Source organism: Dromaius novaehollandiae, chromosome 9 (assembly GCF_036370855.1).
Source record: "Dromaius novaehollandiae isolate bDroNov1 chromosome 9, bDroNov1.hap1, whole genome shotgun sequence".
Classification (NCBI taxonomy): Eukaryota; Metazoa; Chordata; class Aves; order Casuariiformes; family Dromaiidae; genus Dromaius; species Dromaius novaehollandiae.
This window is the reverse complement of record NC_088106.1, coordinates 28,503,059-28,525,307: the sequence shown is the minus strand read 5'-3', so window position 1 is coordinate 28,525,307 and position 22,249 is coordinate 28,503,059. Positions and strand designations below refer to the sequence as shown.

At 38.8% G+C, this 22,249-nt stretch overlaps 1 protein-coding gene across 12 annotated transcripts in view; it reads left to right on the top strand.

Annotated features, from left to right (window-relative positions):
• GIGYF2 (GRB10 interacting GYF protein 2) overlaps window positions 1–22,249 on the top strand; it is an 80,971-nt gene that overhangs the window by 12,391 nt on the left and 46,331 nt on the right. For 11 of the 12 annotated variants that reach the window (XM_064517023.1, XM_064517021.1, XM_064517018.1 and 8 more), the window contains 6 exons: window positions 203–282; window positions 2,855–2,984; window positions 5,367–5,462; window positions 9,941–10,049; window positions 17,229–17,340; window positions 17,894–17,934. In XM_064517023.1, the coding sequence (XP_064373093.1) occupies window positions 242–282; window positions 2,855–2,984; window positions 5,367–5,462; window positions 9,941–10,049; window positions 17,229–17,340; window positions 17,894–17,934 (529 nt within the window). In that variant the 5' untranslated portion in view covers window positions 203–241. The remainder of the gene's footprint in view (window positions 1–202; window positions 283–2,854; window positions 2,985–5,366; window positions 5,463–9,940; window positions 10,050–17,228; window positions 17,341–17,893; window positions 17,935–22,249) is intronic. The other variant, XM_064517022.1, reaches the window with a different exon arrangement.

Genomic DNA, 22,249 nt, shown 5'->3' with positions numbered 1-22,249 from the left:
GGGCAAGAGATCTTGATAATTACTCCTATGTTAGTAATTTAATGTGTGTTAGAGAGCTGAAATGAGTTCCTTAAAAGATCCCACTTAGTCAAATTTCCTTTTCAGTTCTTTGCCTGAGCTGGTGTACTTTCGTATTGGGAAGAAATTTGTGAAGGGCTGTATTACTCCAGTTGTTTTCATAGTAACCATTTTTGTGTTTCAGGTTCACGCATTTTTAAAAAGAGGAATAGAACAGGAAAAAATGGCAGCAGAAACTCAGACACTTAACTTTGGGCCTGAATGGTGAGTTTTTTTTCTGTTTTGTGAAATTCTGGAACCTTATCTGAAATTTTTGAGAATTTATGTGTTTCTGTGCTTGGGGGCTGAACTGGTTATAAGACTGAATGGGATATAATACCTTTTTTGTTCCTTACTGCTGCTTCTCAGTCCCTGACCTGTGACTGAAAGCAATATTCATATTATAAAGTTAGCCCTCATTTTATAATTTGGCACTGTGTACGAAATGAGTTGGATTTCATGTTACTGTAATGTGTAGTATTTGCTTTGCTGCAAAGGACCTGAGAGGAATAATGATTCTTGTCTCTGAAGTAGACACGAAGTAAGTGAGCAAGAGAGCTTATTTGGTCTTCCCATGTGATAAGTATTAATAAAGAAGTTCTTATCCTGTCCTTACTGGATTTAACTCTATAGCTAAGTAAGTTTTCTCTATCCAGTGTTGCAAAAACCCTTTATGGAATATGTTAAAAGTGTATCTGTTCAGCTCATCAGCTACTGTATGTGCACACTGAAAAGTATCAGGAAAAAAGAACTGTTTTGTCAGTGGTACTCCATGGCATTGTATCACCTTGCATCAGCTGCTAGAAAGCTTTCCAGCTTAGCTGACATGCATTGTCCTGGCTATTGCTAAAATACGGAGGGGTGATTATTCAGCATTTTCTCCAATTTCTTGGTGACTGTGAGGTTACAAACAGAGATTTTTAGCTGGTGTGGTTTCTAGAGAGAAATGTGACCCTTAAAAGTGTAAAAGGGAGTATGTAGTGGTTATAAGAAATATAATTGCTCTATCACATGTGGTAGGACTGTTACTGGAATAACACATTCACTTTTGCTGACACATTTTTATGTACATCTTACAAAAATTGGAGAGTATTCAAAAAAAGAAATAAAGCATGACTTGTGGCCTGGAAGATGATAAGAGAGCTCAGTCTATTTCGTTAGTTTGAAAGAAGGTTAAAGAATGACTTTATCGCTGTCTATAAATATACCCACCAGGCAGATATCTTATGCTAGAGTGCTCTTCAGTGTAACAGACAGACATGATTAGATCCATTGATGGATGGAAGCCAAAGTTATGTTAAAAAAAGAGAAGGGGGAAGGTAACTCTAAAAAAAAAGCACACATTTTTAACAGTAATTTAAGATTGCTGTCACAGTGAGGGACTTTATAGTCTCTGTTTATTTTTAAATCCAGATTAGATTATGTGTGAAAGTGTACGTTTTATTTCAATGAGTTGCTGATTTTGGTACAGGAATAATGGGGTGAAATTCTAGGATTTATAATTATTCTTCTGGGTTGCGGTACACTCAGGTCTGTCGCGTATGCTATTATATCACTTGTTAATAGTGAGACTCTCAGTCACATCTAATCTGGATTGGAGTTAAACATTACATTGAGCCATCTAATCCCTGGAATAATGCCTCTCCAGGTATTTTTGATTTGGAAGTGATATGTAAAGAAACTGCCACTGGGTGGCACCAAACTAAAAAAATCAAATACTGTTGAAGTGACTTGCATGTTACTTTCTCCTTTCTATACAATTGCAAGAACATAAGTAAAAAAAAATTAAAGAATGTTTCAATAATCGGGTGAAAAGTAGCCTTTGAATCAATATTGTAGTTTAGAACACCACCTTTTGCAAACATTTTGTAATTGTTAGGAATAGTTTTCATTGATTTCCCTGTTTGGGATGCATATCAAGGAGGGTGTAGGCAAATGGGCTGTTCTGTCTCTTGACCCACATCTTTTTGTAAAATATTCCTCAAACTTAAACTAGGATAGTTAGACAGCTGAGAAAGTGGTTATATAAAATTAGAGACTAATCTGTGTATGGATTGGGAATAGCGTCATATAATTAATTGTAAGACAACAGTTACCTGCGAGAAGTGACTAATCTTTGTGGGATGGGACCAAATCTAATAGCGTATTTATTTGGAATTCTGAGTTACCACTTGCAACATCTGTAAAGTGGAGAGAGGCTCTGCACTGTACAGCTTTTGTACTGACATGCTAAAATACCTTAATGATGTATACACTTTGCAAAACATGCTGTTAATTTCAAGCTCTGCACAAGTAATTTGGAGTCAAATAAAATTCCAGAGATGACAGTCACAGAGGAAGAAATCTCATTGTGAAATTTGCTGTCTGTTACTGTTAAGCATTTAGCAAAGTTTAACAAAACTTTTTCCTTAGAGCAGATTCACTTTTGCTGTGCTGTTTGTAGTGTTGTAAGAATTTTTCTTGTGAGCTAGGAGAAAAGAAAAGCTATTGGCATTTAATGTCTATGCAAGGTATATTATACAAATGAATTTCCTTAAAGTGTGTTTGCAAGTATTTTTTTTCTAGTCCCTCCTGCTTGTAGGAAAAATGAGAGATGCTATTTTTCTTTTTGAAGTACCAAGTTTTAGAGTTTTTAAGTTAGATTATGTAAATATTTCTGCTTTCCTTTTGTCACTGGATTTTTTTTTTTTTTTTTTTTTTTGCTTTGAATCTCTAAACAAGGTGCGGAGGGAGGATAGCATAGGTGAAGACACATTATCCTCAGTTCTGTTTTCACTGTTTTTCCGCTTTATTTTAGGCTGCGAGCTTTGTCTAGTGGTGGGAGCGTGACATCCCCTCCTCTGTCTCCGGCTTTGCCAAAGTATAAACTAGCAGACTATCGCTATGGGAGAGAAGAAATGTTGGCACTTTTTCTAAAGGATAATAAGGTGAGCAGAAAGAGACAGAAGACCTGATGTCTGTATGTGCACAGTCTTATGATTAGGGATTGTTATTTGTATTTTGTGGATGTATATACATATACTAGGTATCCTTCAATGAAGAAGTGAAGAAGTCTAATTGGTTTTTGTGTGTCTATTTGATCCCACTCTTAGTGTATTTGTTATGTTTAATTCTTTTGGCCAGCAGTGATTTTAGAGGCAACTTCTGGTACCCCTCTGAGAACAGGAAAACCTGTTTGCTATACTCAGTCCCATTGCCACAGATGATGGAGGGATAAAGTCTCCTTGCAGCCCTGCATATTTGCTTGCCTCTGTAGGATTTTATTTAATATAGTTAGAGTAGTCCTGATTCAGCTTGACATTCAGGCAATAAATTAGATTAGCAGATCATCTGAAAAAATAAGAGCTCCTCGTTTGTCCTGACTCAAGGCAGTTCACTTAGCAGGTTTTCAGCCCAATTAGAGCAGTCCTCAAACTATCTGCTTATCTGGAACTCAAGTCACGAATACAAGCTAGCCAATGTAATACAAAAGAGCAATACAAAAAAATAAAGCAAGAACTTTGCTCTTGTTTAATTTCAAAGGAGGGTTCTCCATGATGCAAAAGTGACATTTCAGACCTCTGTGTGAGAGCATTTCAGGTAGTCATGCATTCTGCATTTATAAACTTTTTTTTTTTTAAAGTAGATGGTGTAGAGGTTGGTTTATTGTTGCAGCAGGCACATAATAGACTTGAAGTCTCAGTGCCTCCTAGAGCCTTACCCGCAAGTGCAGAAAGGAATGCAAGAAGTTTTGCAGATTGTGCCTTTAACTATGCATATAGATGTGCATGCACACCTCCATCTTCTTACTCTACTAAGAGTGTGCTGACGTGTTCACGCAGTGCTGGGGGCCCTGCATTGCTTATACTATGCAGATTTGGGGCCTTTGGATATCAAAGATTTTTCAGAAGCCTTGAAGTCATGCTTTAACATACAGAATTCTCCTGCTTTACTTTGAGGAGTTGTGATTTAAACTTTGATGCTGTGCTTGAGTGAGTGAGTCTGTCAAAGGTAATTGTTTTATACAGTTTTTCTGTGTTGTGTATGATGATCAGTTACTACTGATTCAAACAACCTAATTTCCTGTTTTTAGAGGGAGCTTTCCAATGGTTATGAATGGTCCAAAAGATCACTTCCCCCCCCCCCCCCCCATACATGTGCTGGAAGGGCTTTGTTATTGGAGCACAGCATGCTTTGTATTAGGAGAAATGGATGTCTTGCTTCTGATACTCATTTTCTGTGGAGTTCAGTAATTCTAGTTATTTAGACCTGAGAGGCCTCTTGACACTGTTTATGGTCAGCTACCAGATGTAATGTTCTTAAGCCTGTGTTGTAAACTACCAGATGTAATGTTTTTAAGCCTGTGTTGTAACTGGCAACCTAATCTTTTTTTCACTGTGTCATCATGGTTCTTTGCTGGCTCAATGTTAGGCAAAGTTGCAGCTCGGATGAAAATGTATTCTGATTAAAAGCAGGAGGGTTTCTGTTAGTGTATACCCAAATGGAGGAGCAGGGGGGATTAATTTGCTTTCCTTGAATTAAAATTGGAGGAAGGCTTTATCTTTAGTATTTTGGACTAGATGTTCTTGAAACAAAGTTCTCCATTGGCATAATTAGAGTTCAGTTGGCTATAATTGTAGCTGCTTGCTTGTGTGCTCAAGGTCATGTCTGCTAGAAGGTGGAATGATTAAAAATTAGTGTTCAAATTTATTTTGACTTAAATCATGATTTTAATACTTGCACCCATGTTCCCTGTTTAATAAGTACTATATAGTTTCATTTTACCTGATTATTTTTTGTTTCATTCTCATTGTTGGTTATCATAGGAAATACTGATTTTTTTTTAATTAAATATAAAACCTCTATGCATGCGCGCACACTCTGTGTGTGTGTCTATATATATATATATATATATGGTAATTCTGTTAATATATTACATATCTGAGTAAAATTGTACATTAAACTTAGGAATGCAATACTCTTTCTGGACTTATCAGATGAACTTTCACTTGGTTCAGATTTGAGCTGCATTGGTGTGTAAATGCAAAATCTGTTTTATGAGCTTGGTACTTTACGTGTGTAAGTTTTGGGTGATGGATGTATTGGATGTTTTCTCTCTGAGAATTTTTTTCTGGGGAAGTAAATTTGCAATGGATAACTTCCTCCTTCCCCTTCATCATCCTCCCCCCACTCATTGTTGCTGGAAGTACTGGTGTACTAGGTAGATGGAGAGAGATTTGGCAGGATGATCCAAGTATATGGCATCGTCCCCGGAATGTTTGTTTATACCTGTACATCAAGTGTTTCCATGCTACTCTCCTTTCATACAGATACCTTCAGACCTTCTGGATAAGGAGTTTCTGCCTATTTTACAAGAGGAGCCCCTGCCACCACTGGCACTTGTACCTTTTACAGAAGAAGAACAGGTTTGTATTCTTACAGAGATATAGTATTCTTTTTTAAAAATCTGTAGGTTGGCATTAGCACAAAGGCAAAATAAGGAGTATGTTTCAGTAGGTTGGTATTAGCATAAAGACAAAATAAGGAGTATGTTTCAGTTTAAAAACATGAAATTAGCAAAAATCCCAAATTTAATATTGGTAGACTCCAGGAAAGAAGTTCTAAAAACATGCTGTGTTAGCATAAAGTTTAAATTTTAGCCATACTCAATGATTATCTTAAATCTGACCAAGTATTTTTCATATGATGGACTGTTCTGTTGATATCAAGGCATTGTCAACTCATCAAGTCGCAGATTATCAGAATCTTCTGAGAAGTATTACGTGTTTTTCAAGCACACAGTACTTTCAGATCTGTGAAACTTTTTCTTTCTGCAGTTTTTGTGCCACTTTCTTTTTTGTGATAGAAGTATCCAAGCTCTGAAATGTCAGCTTGTGGTCTTTGGAGAGGTGTTAGATTTTTGCCTGCCTTCCACATTTCTTAGGAAGGTGCATTACTTTCTGAGCTACCTTCTGTGTAAGCAGTTGCTTGATTGTTTGCTTACTTGATTTCTGTAGTTACGTTATCAACTGGTGAACAAGATAAAAGCGAGAACAGGTAGTCCATGAAAAGATTTCCATTCTGAGTGTGGCTGATCTAAGACCTTTGAAAGCCCTTCCTCTAGAGTCAGTTCCTAGAGGAAGCTGTAGCAGGGAGGACTCTCTCAGCCTTCCAGTGCCTCTAACTTTTGACTCTGAATTGATTCCCTCTTTATGGCTCTTAAAACTTCTGATCGTGCAGTTGCTTTCTGGTATGTCATGTTTCCTAGCACCTGCCTGACTTAAATACTGTGGTTTGTTTGTTTTTGCTGAGAGCAGAAACCCCAAAACTGTTTTCACTGACTGGAGTATAATTTGATTTTTGGCAGGGGGCTATCAGTATATATGTTGTATCTTTTTAGGATGTTGTCCCCTGACGCAAGATCCTAATAGATCAGCTTTAAATCATCTTCAGATGAAGACACTGTTGGTACTGCATGTCATTGTTCTAGTCTTAAAAGGCAGCTGAGAAGGAGGATGTATTCTATGTGAATCCTTGCCCAGAGTCTGTTCACCAGTGGAAACAGGAGGGTTCGGGCAGCAGGCCCATGGAACGGTCAGCCGGACGTGCAGTAGCACACACCAATCTTGAACCTTAGTGTTAAATGCCTTTAGACATTTTTTTTTTACTGATGTATAGTGGGGTCCTTCAGGCAGTAAACTACAAGACTTTTATGGTCAAAGGAGACATCGCCTTCTGGTGATTGCAAAGATTTTCTCCAAGGGGTTGATGTGAGCTTAAGGCTATGTAGCACTGAGTATGTGCCGAGTAGCCTCTTGGTGCAGGTGAGATATAAGTGCTGCTGAAGCTACAGGCATAGGTAGTACTCTGCTGCAGTACCCAGTGTTTCATCAAAGTCTTAAACTTAGGAGCATTTCTTAGGAGCGTGTGTGCCTGTGTCCCTGCTTTCTCCTTCTGCTCACTTTCTTTTTTGATCTTTCAGCAGTCTTGATGGTGGGCTTAACAATTCTCTCCAGTCTGAACAGAAGTCTTTATCTGAAAGAAGAGGTCCATATTCCTTTTCTAAGGAAGTCTTATTTCTAATGCTTTCTGAGGATCCAGAGGACATGAACAATCTTTTTTTTTTTTCTTGTCTGAAATGAGTTTGGGTCTTTTCCCCTCATGACTAATTTGTTTGAGATGCCAAGGGAAGAGCAATGTTTAAGCTAACGGAAATTTTGGTGTTTGTACCCCATGACATAATAAACATTGCTTGTCATCAAGAATCTGTATGAGATGTTCGTAAGTGATCATGAGTGAAAACTAATGGCTTTGCTGCTAGTTGTGGCACAGGGAAGCTCTTAGGTGAAAATGGAGAGTTTAAGACGTGTTTGTGCCCTTCCATGAATGCTGCTGGTAATAATATCCTGTGAACATTTGAGACAGGGAGATTTCAGGGTCTTACAGAGGACAGGCTGATCAGATTGAATGAACTTCAAGATAGTTGTGCTTCTTGTTTGTAACCTGAGTTATGCTCCCGATGGCATTACAGTTGTGTGTGTAGTACCTCAGGAAGAACTTGTGCTGGTCTGATCTCTCTCCAGCTGATTTAAAGATGCGTTAGGTAGATGTGGATGATGGATAGTATCAACTATATGAATTTAAGCTTAAATATAAGGATTGTATCTTCACCACAGCGAGCTCTGCAGATACAGAGAAGTGGTGGAGGGAGTTGTTTTGAGAAGTTTAGGTAGACATAATCAGACAGGGGAAAAAAAAGGGAAGAAGTGATATTGCTGGGTTTTTTTCTTACTGGAAAAAATAAAGCATGGAAAAGCCAAGGAATCTTATGTGAGACGGTGAATCTTGTCAATGGCTTGAAGTTACTTCTGCATTTTTGTAGTAAATAGTGTATGTGAACTATAGGTGTGCTATACACTTTAGATGAGTAGAAACTTTCATGCCCAGTTGCCGCAGAGCACATGCTTGTGCATTATGCCCTGCCAGCAAGTAATACATTTCACCTGAGAAGTTTTGGTGCTTAAGAAAAAAAAAAAAAAAAAAAAAGCACATTTCAAATGGGTTTTAGAGTTCTCGTAAGCTTGGATGTACCGGTCATAAGATAGAGGGGTTTCTGAGAAATACATTTGTCTCTTATCTGTCCAGATTTTGTATAGCTTTACCCCTGATGATGAGCTGCATCATCAGCTATTAGGCTTCTCCTGAGGAAATCCAAATCTCTTTCCATACTGCGTGTGCCTAGGACCTTCAAGGTCTTTTTGAGAGACCTGCTATTCCCAGCAAATGTATAGTTTACTGTGAACTCTCTCATGGTCACATAAGATGTATTTGAAATATTTGGAAAGGTAAACAGAGCACTCACTCTCATCAATGCTTGTGTTATTTAGCTGCAACAACTGCCAAGCCCATCTACCTCTGGCTAAAAAACAGAAAACTGTCTGGCTTAAATGTCCCTGTTGATCTGCTTTTGGGTCGACATGCAGATTTTCGTGTCGAAAAGAGAAGAATAATTAAATGATCGTTCAAGATGTATGGAGTATAAATTAGATCACTACTTCTAAAACACAGCACTTTGTAAAAATTGTAGGTAATGAGATTAAAATAAGATTTGTTTCCTTAGTGATTTTTGAAGGTTCTGGGGAAAAATAATGAAAAGCTGCTATTTGTATTTCACTGCTTTACAGAAAAGTGAACGTAACAGTGAAGAGAGGGGTTTGTTTAGAGACACAGGGGAGGTGGTTCACTTAATGCCAAAATGGTTGCTTTAAGAGTTAGCAGCTGTGAAGAAAAAGTCGGACTTACTGGAGGCCGACCTTGCTTTTTTGCTGTGCACGACTGGATTTTTTTCTCAAGTCAACTTAATGTTACCGGTTCTCTCTCGAAGGAAGCTCCATTCTGTAGAAAGAATGTATCAAGCAGTTTGACTTGCCTCTGGAAGGCACTAACGCTCCTTCAGATACCTGTTGGTTTTGATGTTAGCCGTTTAGATTTTGAAAAGTATCTATTTGCTTGTCTCCTTGTTCTTTGGAAGTCTGGGGCCTTCAAAATCGTAGTAATATAGATGTGTTCATGTAAGCAATCTGCCTCCTTTCAGGTCCTATCAAGAAGCCTGACAGAACAGCTCTCGAGTCTTTTGCATGCTACTTATTTAAAACTTGGATTCAGAGAGTGTGTGTGACTTCAGGTTTGGTTGTTAATGTTTCAGAACAAGCTTCTGGATTCTTTGGCCTAGTTTTCCAACTACTGGTGCTCAGAGAATGGGGACAGAGTTCATTATAATCAGCCATGCTTTGTTGAAATGGCTTTTTCTTTAGTAATTCTTACTATAATAAATTTGAATTTTACTAGTGGTTATTGCCTTACTAAAATGAGTATCACTTAAGTGTATTTAAGGCTTCTGAAATTTAGTTCCCCCGCACCTATAATACATCTGAAGAAAAGACTTTTGTGAAGGCGAGGGGTAAATATAATCTCATTGAAGTCTTGGTCATCGCACATGGCTGCCTTGCAGAAGAAGTCAGTTTCGAAGCAGTGTTAATGCCTTGTGCAGAGTGTAGGTGCTAACACCTTTTAGCAGCTGAATGGCTGTGGAGATGGAGCTGATGATGTTATAGTCAGTCCTGTGCTGGAATCATCTGATAAAGGAGTTAATGCTTGTTTATCTGAAATTTTCATGCTCCAAAGGTAGTAAGTAACTCAGGAGCACTAGTCCTTTTCCTTCTTAATTTTGGCCCATCAGTTGCAGAGAATGTGTAACAAACAGAAGGAAATCACAGCTGATATTAAGCTAAATTTAGGAGAAGAGGTAAGTTTGGCTGTACTGTGTGGGGGGGTATGGGGTTTTTCTTTGTTTTGTTTATTTTTTGTTTAGTAAAATCTCACTTTGGCTCTTTCTTTTTGGCAGAGAAATTTCTCAATGTCTGTAAACAGTGCCGCTGTCCTGAGGTTGACGGGACGAGGAGGAGGAACGGTGGTAGGGGCTCCTCGAGGTCGAAGTTCCTCTAGAGGTCGAGGTGAGCTGTTAAGACTGGGATGTGTTACAATATATGAAGATGAGATCCAGGTTAAAGCCTCTGAAAAATGTTGTATGTAACTTATTTTTCCCTTAAGACTTTAACAATTGCTTATTAGCAAGATTTCAGAGAATGAATACTGCATTTTTGGTGATCTTTCTGTGCACCTTCTTAATGCCTATCTGGTATCTGTGTTATATGACTTCCACAGATTAAGTGTGGGAAAAAAAATGAAGGTTATTTTTGAGGTGGAATAGGAAACTGCTTGCTTCAGAGTTGCTAGAAATAACATTAATAGAGGTATAAAACCAACTTACAGGGAAAGAGGAGAATCCACAAACCTATTTAAAACATTAAGACTGTAATAGATAGCATTCAGTGTTCTGAAAAGTCATTTTATCTATTAACATCCCTAGTACAAACATGAAAAGGTTAATGGAGAGACATAACTTAATTTGGGAGAAATTTGAGTCTTGCCAATTTTAGTGCATTGCTATAATCGTTGTCCCATCCTGGGTCACTTCAAACATTTGGAAATAAATTGAGAAAATGTCCTCAAGCAGTATCACTAGATTAAAAGCAAGTTGTTAATGCCAGAATTTATTTTGGCAGTTCCCTTTCAATGTGTGTATGACTATGAACAGTATTCTGAGGTTTTTTTATATATGAACATGCTCTTTTAATGTATAGAATACTAGGAGCTAGTAACTTGGGAATATCTTCAGGAGTAATTAATAATGTAACCTCTGTCTTTGCAGGTGCTTAGATGAGGCTTTTCTAGGGGTCCTATCTAATTGTAAATGTCCTTACATGGGGATATTTTCATTAACATCTTTGGAAATTATTGCCATGCATAATTAAATGCTTGACCAGAATTTTGCTTTCATTTAATTTGTATTCTCATTTCTGTTCTCTTTCCTTAATCCTGCTCCATTCTTTGCTTACGTCTTTTAGATATTTGTAGATTGCCATCTGCCCCCTCGTGGCTGTTACTTAGCCAAGGCATATGCATTTAACTTTTATAGGACTATCTCCTGGTTTTCTGCTGTTTCCCCTTCTTTATTTATCATTCTTTGTTGCTTAGATGCTCAGGGCTTGATTAAAAAAAAAAAAAAGAGGGAGAGAGAGAAAATGTATTTCTCATACAGGTGTGGGGAGAAACTCTTACTTATCTGCACCTTGTTACATTTCTGTTGTATGTTTGAAAACTCTTGGGTTTTTGCTGTGGGCCTTACATGTGCGTATTGCGTTGCTACCATCCATGTTTCACTTTCCCTATGAACACATATACTATCTATTTATTTTTATAAATGTTTGAAGGCTTAGTTTTACAAATGCAATGAACACTGCTTAAAATTTGGTGATTTGAGCTTGTATGAGCCTTTGTGTGCTCTCGTGTCGATCTGAAGTTGTTTCATTCACTTCTAATTTACCTAACTCCATCTGTTTCTTTTGTCTAATTCGTTTTCTCCTCCTTTTGTTGCTGTAGGATTAACAATGATCGTCATCCTTGCTCAGTGAGCAGTGAGTGCTTTTTAATGCCCCCACTAGTTTCAGTGAGATCGGAGTTAAGTGTGGCAGAACATGGCTCCTAATCCAGTGATTCTGTCGTCAAATTTATAGATTGAAATTTTGTTTGGCAATAACGTTTGAGTACACTTCTGTGGACAGAATTTATATTATCGAGACTTTTGGAAAACCTTTTCTGCATATATTCATGTTTTTTCATACTTCTTTTTTAAGGTATATTAAAAACAGCTTAAGAACTTTGCAAAATTCATCTGTTGCTTATTTATTTTAGTTTTTATCCTCATTTGATCTTTTTCTCTAAATTTGTATGAATCTTTGCACACTGTACTTGTTAGGCTACTTTGTCATTCTTATCTCCTGCTAAACTGTAAATGACACTTTCCAAGCCCTTGCATCATTCACTTTTTGTTCTTGATACAGTTAAGTTATAAATTACTGAGTATTCCCTCTTTAAGCAATCCGGGTTGCTGCTTGTTTCTTCCCCTCTTCCCCTTTTCTTTCTGTGATCAATTAAGGTTTGGCTTTAGGCATGATGAGTCTTCATGAAGTTTCTATAGCTCAGCAAACAAAACAGGATTTCTGCAAGGACCAAACTGTAGATTTTTGACAATTACACACTGGCTGTTCTTTTAATTAAGGACTTTGTGTCTAATAGTTATTTATGAGAAGCTCTGCATAGGACTGATGACATCTAACTTTTTTAAAAGTAACACTTCGCTTCCAGCAAGCTTTAAATGTAGTTCTGTTTTGGCAAGTGAGGATGAAAACGACTTGTGGAATTTCTTCATAGTTCATTCACTAAATTAATTGCCTCACTTAACAATTGGAAAGCATTTTTATTTGTAGCCTTGCAAAATCGCCTGGGTTCGAAAGGTTATCTGGTGTTTTTTGATGTTTACATCACTGTATACAATAAAGCTGCTGCTGATCAAATTCAGGCTTCAGCTGTACCAAAACAAAATTGTTGTCTTGAACAGACTTGCACAACAATAACTTCAGGGAAGAATTTGCATGTAGGATTGGATTTGTTAATTAAGTTCCCTCACTGAGGCACCGATCACAGAACTGTATTACAGTGTTTAGGAGGAGACGGGAAGGAATCTGGGACACAGATTAGTTAAGGGATGACTGAATAAACCACTGGTAAAGATTATTATTAGAACTCAAAATGTGACTTCAGTTATCACTGTTTAAAAGTACGAAGTAGCATTGAGTAAATACTTTTCTCAGTAGTCACCCTGAGTCGTTCTGACAGCGAATGTATTTTTGACATCTAGCTGATGTAAAAATGACTGCTGTGGTTCCTAACATGGAAGTTCCTCTGACCTAATTTAATTTTTTTATGACAGTATGCTGAAATAGAACTTAGTGTTAGTGTTGAAAGCGTTTGCAGTTTGAAACTGTCATCACTAACGTTGTATGTGTTTTGCGTGGGGACATAAATGCCAAACTTTTGATTTAGTTGTGAAGTTATATTCCCTAAAGGAACCGAGTACTTGCACGTGACCTCTTTTTCTAATAGCCTTGTTTTCCCGGGAGCTCCCTGTGGCGCGCAGTTAAGCCCTGTGCTTTGTGCTCGTGGGACTGGAATGTCAACGTTCATGAATAAGAGCCTCAGATGAGGAGAGATTTAAGTACCCTTTGGACTGGATTGTAAGCTTACAGATACCTTGTTTTGTAGCTGTTTTCCTCTTTGGTTAAGGCCGTTATGAGGGCAGTTTTGCTTCCTATTAGAGCTTCCCCCCCCCCCCCCCCCCCCCCACACACACGGTGTCTTCACTGCGCTTTGAAAGGGTCTGAACAATGTGAAAGTGAAAAGTTCTAATACATCCCCAAATTGCTGTACTTCAGCTACAAGTATCCTGTATTGCCACATACTATTAGGACTGTGATAGTAGATCCTAAACTGCAGTCATGCCGTAATTGCAGGAATTTGCTTGTCACATTGCTTTGTGTAATGACAGCTAGAATGGCAGCATATGCTGCTACTCACCCTCTTGCTTGTGTCTCGTATACTTAAGTTCATGCTTGTCCGTTTTTCAGGTTAGAGATTTTTGGCTGTGTGCTACAATATCCAGGGGAATGAGGTCCTAGGTCTGAGGTTTTTAAGGAATTCCTGAAACACAAATGACACAGCCACTCCAGTCAGGTCCTCCGTGGTTTATTGACGGGTACTGACTTTGCATTCGATGTTTTGCTTATTCAGCATCTACATTTAGACAGTTTGCTCTTCATATGTAGACATCTTTTGGAAGTGGCATTCTGTTTAAAATAAGGATATGATTCTAGATTTATTAGCCACAAAAATGTCAAATAGTGCAAAGACACAGGGTGACAAACAGTGTGCTTTTGTGAAGCTTTACCCTCCCTGCAAGCTTTGCCTTTTTCGTATGTTCTGTTACCAGTATTAGCTGTGTCCTAGTGTGTACTTTCTGGTCAGGCTAATCTACTTAATACTTGCTGAATAACTCTGACTTTTATACACCATGGTTTCCTCTGACTAGCTGCCTAGTTTTCTGTAGCTCAGTAGAAGCTGTTTCAATGCGCAGTGTGGTTCTACACAGTGGTCTACTTGCTTTCTGCTGTAGTTGTACATGTACCTCATACAGGGTGCTGATGAATGGCCGCATCCTGATGCTGCACCTAGACAGTGTCCCTTACTGAAGGCAGGCAAGGAGGGTGGCAACACAACCGCGGCTTTCCTGGTATCCTCATTGGCAAAGGTGGCTTAAATAGGTCCTGCCCTGGGCTGTGGGGTGTCAGTACTGCTGGGAGTTGTGAGCAGCAGGGCCCTGCAACCAGCCTCAAAATGAGTTGCTGAGATCATTTGATGTGAGATCATCTTTTAATTCAGACCATTTCAAAGGTTGATTGAGCACAACTGAAGCGATGTTGAACTGTGACATATAGAGGGGCGTAGGTGGAAAGAGATTTCTTAAGCTGTTGTTTCACATACTTTGTAAGCTGGTATAAGCCATGCTGCTGTTAAAACAAAACAACTCTGATTCTATTCTTATACGTGGCATTTGCCTTATTTGCTGATGAAATCTCCAAGTCACCAGCCGTCCAGATCTGTTAGTTGTGTGATTGTGATATTAGTAATCAGTGTGCGTTCATGCTTTCTTACACTGCAAGGGAGCACTACAAATGTTGCTTTGTCACTCCCTGTAAAAACAGGAAAGGGCAACTGAATTTGTTTCTGGTGGAAAAGTGCATGCAACTTTGTCTCCCCGACCTCAGAGAAATGAAGTGAGTCAGTGTCTTCATTCTGCTTTGGCTCTGGCTGCCTGTGGCTTTCTCTTGTGAGCTGCTTCTGCGTCTTCTGCTTCATTATCTTCTATGAAAGGGAAGACGAGAGCTCTCCTGTAGTGTCGGAACCAGGCAAAGGTTGATGCTGTGTAAGATGAGTAAAATTTCCTGGGGCTCATCTGTGAGGAATCATAGCTGAGTTCTTTCCCAGCACCACAGGGGACCCATAAATCCATAACTGAATAAACATCATGCTACTTTTTATGCTGTATCACTTTTTCTTACTGTATTTTGCCATTAAAACTTACTTCTCACTCATCCTTATGGCCAGCCTTGCAGTATTGGATTTCCCACAGTGAAGGTATTCATGTTTCTGACTAATACAGTCATAGGCCTGATACTAACCTCCTCTTCTGGCTTGAGTACAAAGTCAGCTCTTCTGTCTCCGCCTGGATTTGCATAAGAATAGCTGTGCTGAATCAGGCAAAGGCTTCATTTGAACCAATCTTTCATCTCCAGCAGTGGCCAAAAGCAGATGCCTTGGCAAGAGAATAAGACATGGGCAGAAATACCAAGGTGGCGCTTCACATAAACTCGCAGCTTCTGAGTGTTTGCAGCTCAGTGCATTTCCCGAGCCAGGTGTGATTTCTCTGTATCTAGTAAATCTCAGTCCATCTCTCTTTCATGAGCTTGTCTGGTCATCATCTGGGTTTTTAAACTTTAACCATCTGCAGCGCCCTGTAGCAAGGAAGTCTGCAGCTCTGTGACAAGGGGGTCTATGGCTGAACTCCTTTGCTGATGCTAGGAACAGGATAGTTTTGCCTAAAGAGGATGTTTAAATCCAGTTTCTGAAGCAGAAGTAGGTATTATGCGGACAATTTTATGCAACTTTCTCATCCACCTGTGACCTGGGCTGTCTGCTATGAAATTAGTATTTATTTGAGGAGCCAGCTTGGACCATCTGTGGATCCCTGTTCTTTTCCTCATTGTCTAGAAAGAAGCTTTTATACGAGAGGTTTGGTATAGGTTTACAGAGAAACTGTTGCAACTGCCTTAATTCTCTGCATCATTTTCAGAGGCTCTTCTCATAAGACATTGAAATAAGGCGCGATCCTTGATGCGTCCTGAGGTCTTTGGATTTTAGATGTAGAGGCTTGTTATTGTTACTTTCGAAGACTAACAGGATTGGAATCTGCTCTCAATTTGCCCAGGATGTTTGTTTCATGTTTCATTTTGTCATTCTGTCTTGTCTTCTTCCTCCAGATCCCAGGATTTGCACCTCATCCTTTGAGGTGTTGTTTTCTTTGAGCCAGAAGGAAGTGTGAAAGGTGTGTGATAGTTTCACAGCTAAGAATTCCCTTCACCAGGTGTTCTTTAGGTTCCTGGACTTTGAGTCCGACAGTAGAGGCTGCGTATATACGTAGGCAAGGAATTATCATGACAACCAGCTGATCAATTTGTTTCACTTGATTAGTCCTTCTGATCCTTGAAGTGGTAACCTAGCTGATGAAAGCCTCCTACTTTTGCTGCTGCAGCTGTAGCATTTTGAGGCAGTGTTATATGCCTTTTTCTTAGATCTGGATGTTTACCCCAGCCATTAATCTAAGCAGCGCTGGAACTTTCCCAGCAGCTCTGGGGATGTGTGTGCGCATATGGCTTTTTTTTTCCCTTTAACCAGAATATGCTCTTCTCTCCCCACTTCCCCCCCAACACTGAAGATGTGCCTCAAGGTCTTTTACTTGAGGATACATCTGAAAATCTGGCTTGAGGTTTGCTACTTGGTAGCAAATTTCTTGAAAAAGTGAGGAGATGAGTTTTTATTCTGTAGTTACTGGGATTCTTCATGTCTTCTTGCCAGTATGCGTCCTGTGATCCTTCTTTTTTTTCCACTGCTCCTGGGGGAGATTTCTGCTGAGGATCACTAGAAATGGAAGGACTAAGTGGTGAAGCTTCCTTCTTCCCTCTTAACCTTGGCAGCAGTAGTTACGAGACCATCTGTAGCACAGGTACCATTATTCTGGATGCTGCTATTAGAAGGGATCTGATTTTTGTGAGCATTAAGTGCACGCATACCCACCATGGCAAATGTGTGGACACTGTGTGAACAATGCATCCTTGTTTGGTAATTTCTGTAGGGTAAGTATCTGTTTTATGTTTTTCTGCATAATATTTATTACAGAATTGTTTGCCTGTTCTGTCTGATCCTGTGCTTCTTGATAAGAATTTTTACATAAGACTCTTGTGTCAGTCTTTGTTCCTTTTTCCCTTTGCCCCAAATAATTTTACTGGGGCTTACTGTCCTGAGATCAGTTCACGTGGACTTGTGAAAAGGGAAACCTACCTGATTCTCTCAGCTTTTATTATTATTTGTTCAAATACTTGTGTTTTTTGTCTTTTCAGGCAGAGGCCGAGGAGAAAGCGGTTTCTACCAAAGAAGTTTTGATGAAGTGGAGGGTGGATTTGGGCGAGGAGGGGGCAGGGAAATGCACAGATCACAGAGTTGGGAGGAAAGGTAACAGAAAACTCCAGATTTTTAAATTTTGTACATGCATCTGCTCAGCTTCCATTTGTACCTTGTGGCTTCATAAAAACATCTCAGGGAAGGTGCTCAGGAATACCTGTGAGCGAGTGTGTGTGAATTTCTGAGGTGGTGCCAACACAGTGATATTTCTAGAAACTCAGGAACAAGTTAAAAAAAATTTTTTTTGTTCTTTTGCAAAGAATCTTTTTTCTACTGAGTTCCTGGAAAGAAGGAACTGCTTCAAGAGAACATAATTTAAGGGAGCTACAATAGAAATGGATAATCTCTGGGTGAAAATATGTATTGCTAAAGGATTTACTTCAGTTTTAGTCCTGACACTGTGTTGATGGTATTTAGGGTACAGTTTTGAAACATACCTAGTTGCCAAAAGTTGCCTGAAAATTTTGGTTGACAACTTAGACCTTTAAAGATTCTGTCTATCAAGGTCTGATTGGAAGAGGAAAAAAAAAAAAAAAAGAGCCGTACCTAAAACAAATGGAGCAGTTCCAAAACCTTTTTTGAAACTTTTATTCTGCCTTTCTAGGGGAGACAGACGCTTTGAAAAACCAGGGCGAAAAGATCCAGGTACGGTTTTGTTACTGTATGGGCAGGAAGGGGGAGGGAGGAGCAGGGGTGTGTTTTGGGGAAGGGGCCTATATGTACGTAAACCCTCTTTCTTACTGCTCCAAGTCTATTTATTGATGTAAGATTCATGGTACTGTGCCAAGTTACTCTGAATGTATTCTCAAAAGTGTTGGTTTTTTTATTTGTATTGATTTAACAATTAGGGATCTTAATGTTTTAGAGAAGAAAAATCAGCAGAAGGTAGATCTGCTTATTCAATTAGTGTGATATCCACAGTTGGAATTCAATTCCTGTACATTTGTGAAAGGAGACTTTATTGATTAACAGATGCTTTGTGGGAATTTGCCTTTTAAATGCAGCTTTTAAGCATGCCTGGGGTCGGCTATTTTGATATCTAGGACTACCTGGCCATGTGAACTGTTCAATTTTTTGAATGCTTACTTGTGTGAGGTAGATCCTAACAGCAGCCTCTTGAGGTTCCTGTTCTTATGGAATTACTGTCTGTCAAATATGTTTCTTAAGTCATCATACAGATCTTCTGTTCAGTCAGGTTCTCATCTGTTCCCCCTATGTCCGGGTAAAGCTGAGAGAGTGCACCGAGAAGTGTACCTGCCAGGTGTCTGATGCTGTGCTTTACATATCTCACATTGGCCACTTTCAGGCACAATACGGGATCCTTAATTTTGGCCCAGTATGTATATTTGAATATTCACCTGAACTTTAGTTGGAGCTGATTGCCGTCTTGAAGATGGAACAGATCAATTTAGGTAAAATTTGTATTCTGTTAGTGGTACAAACATTCAAGGAAATTGTCCTTTATCAACTGAATATCTTGCATGTGCGGTGATTTTTTGCTTCATATGTTGGTGCATTGATTGTTTTCTGGTGCGACCTTGCTCTTTCTCTGTGGCATGTTTCCTAGTATGCAGCACAGCTGTGCTTAGTGAAAGGTTTATGTACCAAGAGAAACTTGCTGACCCTGAGGCTTGCCTTTTTAGGACCCAGAGGATCTCTTTTGGCCTTTGCTGATGGAGTCTTAGCTAAACATTCCTTGTCCTTTACTGAATGTGTGGGTAAAGCGTAGGTCAGAAAAGACACTTGCAGCTTGGATTTCAAGACAAACAAAAACACTTAAGGAGATTGAGTTGCAATTAGAAGTTGATAGGAACATGTTTAATGCTCCTGCTTAGCTGTGAGTATCTTTTTTAGGGAGAGTACTCTAAGTTTCTATTTTAGTAATTTCCCAGATTACCTTGATGGCCCATGCCTTGACAGTCTTATGTTGCCATGTCTGCTTTCAGAGCCCTCTGAATCCTCTGTGTGTGTGAATATTTTTGCATAATTTAAAGGGTGCTTCTATTTTTCTGCTTTTTAAGTTGAAAGATGACACAAAACCGAGGGACACTGCTAGTTTTCCTCACTGTCTGCTTTCCTTAAAAAGAAATTACTCCTAAAAATAACTTGAGATGATCAATCTTTAAATGCCAGTAGTGAAGCTTTCACTCTCTTTCACTGTCTTATATTTGGACATCTTTTGGAGGAAAAAAAAAAAGAAGAAGAAATAGGTAGTGTTGAGATTTCAGGACTGCTTTCCACCCCCACCCCAAAAAAGGGAAGCTATGTAGAAACAGTACAAGTAATGTCTACAACAGTTGACTTAATTTGATTTATCCCCTTCCTGTCCTGTTGCCAGCCTCTTCCCGTTGCAATAAAATTGCAACATTTCCAGATCCAGACTGCAGAATGTACTTAACTTCTGTGTAAGGTTGTGATTTAAAAATATTGCATGTCACTTTAGGATGAGATATATCTATCCATTGAAATTGCAAAGAAATTAAAGTACGCGAGATGTCTGTACTGAAGCAAACTTCTGCCAGAACATGGGGGTTAATGCTTAACTCCTACACAGCATGTCTCACTTGTAACAGCTACTAGTGATCAGGTCTCTGGAATGCGTTTTCTGTGCGCAATCTTCTGGATAGTGTCCCCTTGTGTTTTGGAAATCCTGATTCATTGTGAAGGGTGGGGTGCTTGTTCTCTCTTGTATACTATCTGGCTGCTTCTGCAAGTCTCTTACTCTATTACTCTAGTTGGATCTTGGCTAAAATCTCTGTAGCACACAGTATGATAGAGGTGAGAGTTGTGTAAGCCTTTTGAAATTTTAATGTGAAAACTTTTAACTGTAGTCATTTAGGCTTGCTTATCACTCTGTTAGAGATTAATGTCCAAAAAAGTGGGAGGTCTTTGTTTCTCATGCTTACCTTCCAAGAGAAACAAGGTGGTGAACACACGAAGATTAACAGAAGATGTTGATCTGGGTTGGCTCCAGCTAGTTTAATAAATAGTTATTACTATGTAAATGTTTTTAGTGACAAAGTAATACCTTGGGTATAATATAGGGATATAGATATTTCTTTGCCTAAAGAAACCTGATGTTAATTCCTTAACATTAATATCACTGGTACAGCAGTTAAAGCAGAAAGGTCGAGTGAATAGAGGTGGAAGGAACTCTTTCTTGGCTCAAGTGACTCTTTACAGTTTAGGCTAGCAAGCTGTAGCAGATGCATGAATTAGTTTCTGTTATCCTCATTAAACTTAGGGATTTTAGTCCCTAACTGTACTGTGCTTCAGTTTCTCATTGCTTTTTTCATAGGGCCTTGCATTAGCCTCAAATCTACTGAGCTGCCAGCTTGTCCATATTCTTTGTTCTGGGTGAGCACGTTACGGAATTAGTAAGAGATCAAATGTGAAACTTTCATGGGCGTTCATAATGGATGGCAACCCAGGAAAGCCTCAATTAAAAATCATGACATTAAAAAGGAACAGACCTTCACTAGAGAATAATTTTTTGCAATACGATCAGTATGCTGAGTTCACAGATTCAGACTAAAGGTGCACAAAGTATTTGTGAGTTTGTTACAGAATGTCACGGTTGTGACAGGCTTCCTTGAGAACCCCGGCCTGCTTCTGGAAGGCTGAGGCCATTAGCTGAGAAAACGAGCGAGTTGTTTCCTTCAGCATGGATGTCTTTTAAGACCTGCACAAAAGCTGCTTATTTTTCTGTGCAACCTCTTGACTAATGCCAGCTTAGTAGCTGAGGAGATTTGATTAGTTACCAGTAATTATACACTCGTACTAAATAATCGTAATGTTGATTCTACAGGACATGTAAGGCAGTTATGGAACCTGATTGAATTCTGTTCAATGTGTATCTATCACTTAAGAAAACCTGAATATAAAAAGGTGCTCAAGTGAGTATAAAAAGAATGTTCAAGTCCTTTGAATTAAACTTCCATTTTCTTTGCCTGCCTTGTTTTCCTTCCCTCCATGAATAGCCAGAAATACCAGAAATATGCCTGAAGAAGGTTCATCACTATCTTGCTCTTGCAATGTAAGTCAAAGCAGAGGATGCAGTTTTACTGCATTGGAGCTGATTGGCAATCTTTCTAGGCTTGCATTCTGATTTGGGCTGTGGCGTATCTCAAATACTTCATGAAACATCCGCAGTTCATCAATTCTGCAGACCTGTAAAAGTAATAGGGGTGTTTTGTCCAGCTCTTATTCTGCAGCTGTTCTGAAATAACTATGCATCCTTCTGTCCATATGTCTAATTTGCTTCAGTAGCATTCTTCAGCTGTACATTCCACAAACGTGATATTTGAAAAGTGAGTCTAAGGTATATTAAGCATAATCCTTTTATTTGTACTTGTTGCTTTAATTCTGTACCTGCCTTTAAACTAGATCTATAAATTGAAAATGATTTTAAAACAGGACAAATTTAAAGTCTCAAGAAGTCATTTAAAAACTGAACAGAGCAGTCTACCCTTTGTGATTAGACCTTCACTGAAATTAGAAATAGCTTTTTATAGCTTTGGCTCTAAATGGTGAGACTACAGTGCTGTCCTGTTGCATTGTGCAGCTGAATTGTAGAATAATTGGTTTGTCTGAGACTGGAGTATGTGATGTATGGAAAGCCACTGCTTCATGCAGGACACTGCTGCTCTTTTCTAAATGGGTATTTCAAAGTTGACACAGTAATCTGTTCTGTAGCCCTTACACTGATTCTTAATTCATTCTTTCTCAATGTGTAATATTGAGAGAAGGTGTGAAAATAAAACTATCATGGCAGATATTTGAAAATTGCTGGTACCGATATGAAGGTGGGAAAGGGACCTTCAAACTGCATGTGGATGACAAGCTAGGGAAAGTTATGAATGAAGGCAATATAACTTGATAATGTGGTGCTCTGCAATTCTGCACTATTCAGGAATGCTTTTATGTAAGATCTAATTCCAAAAAAGAGATTTTGAGAGTA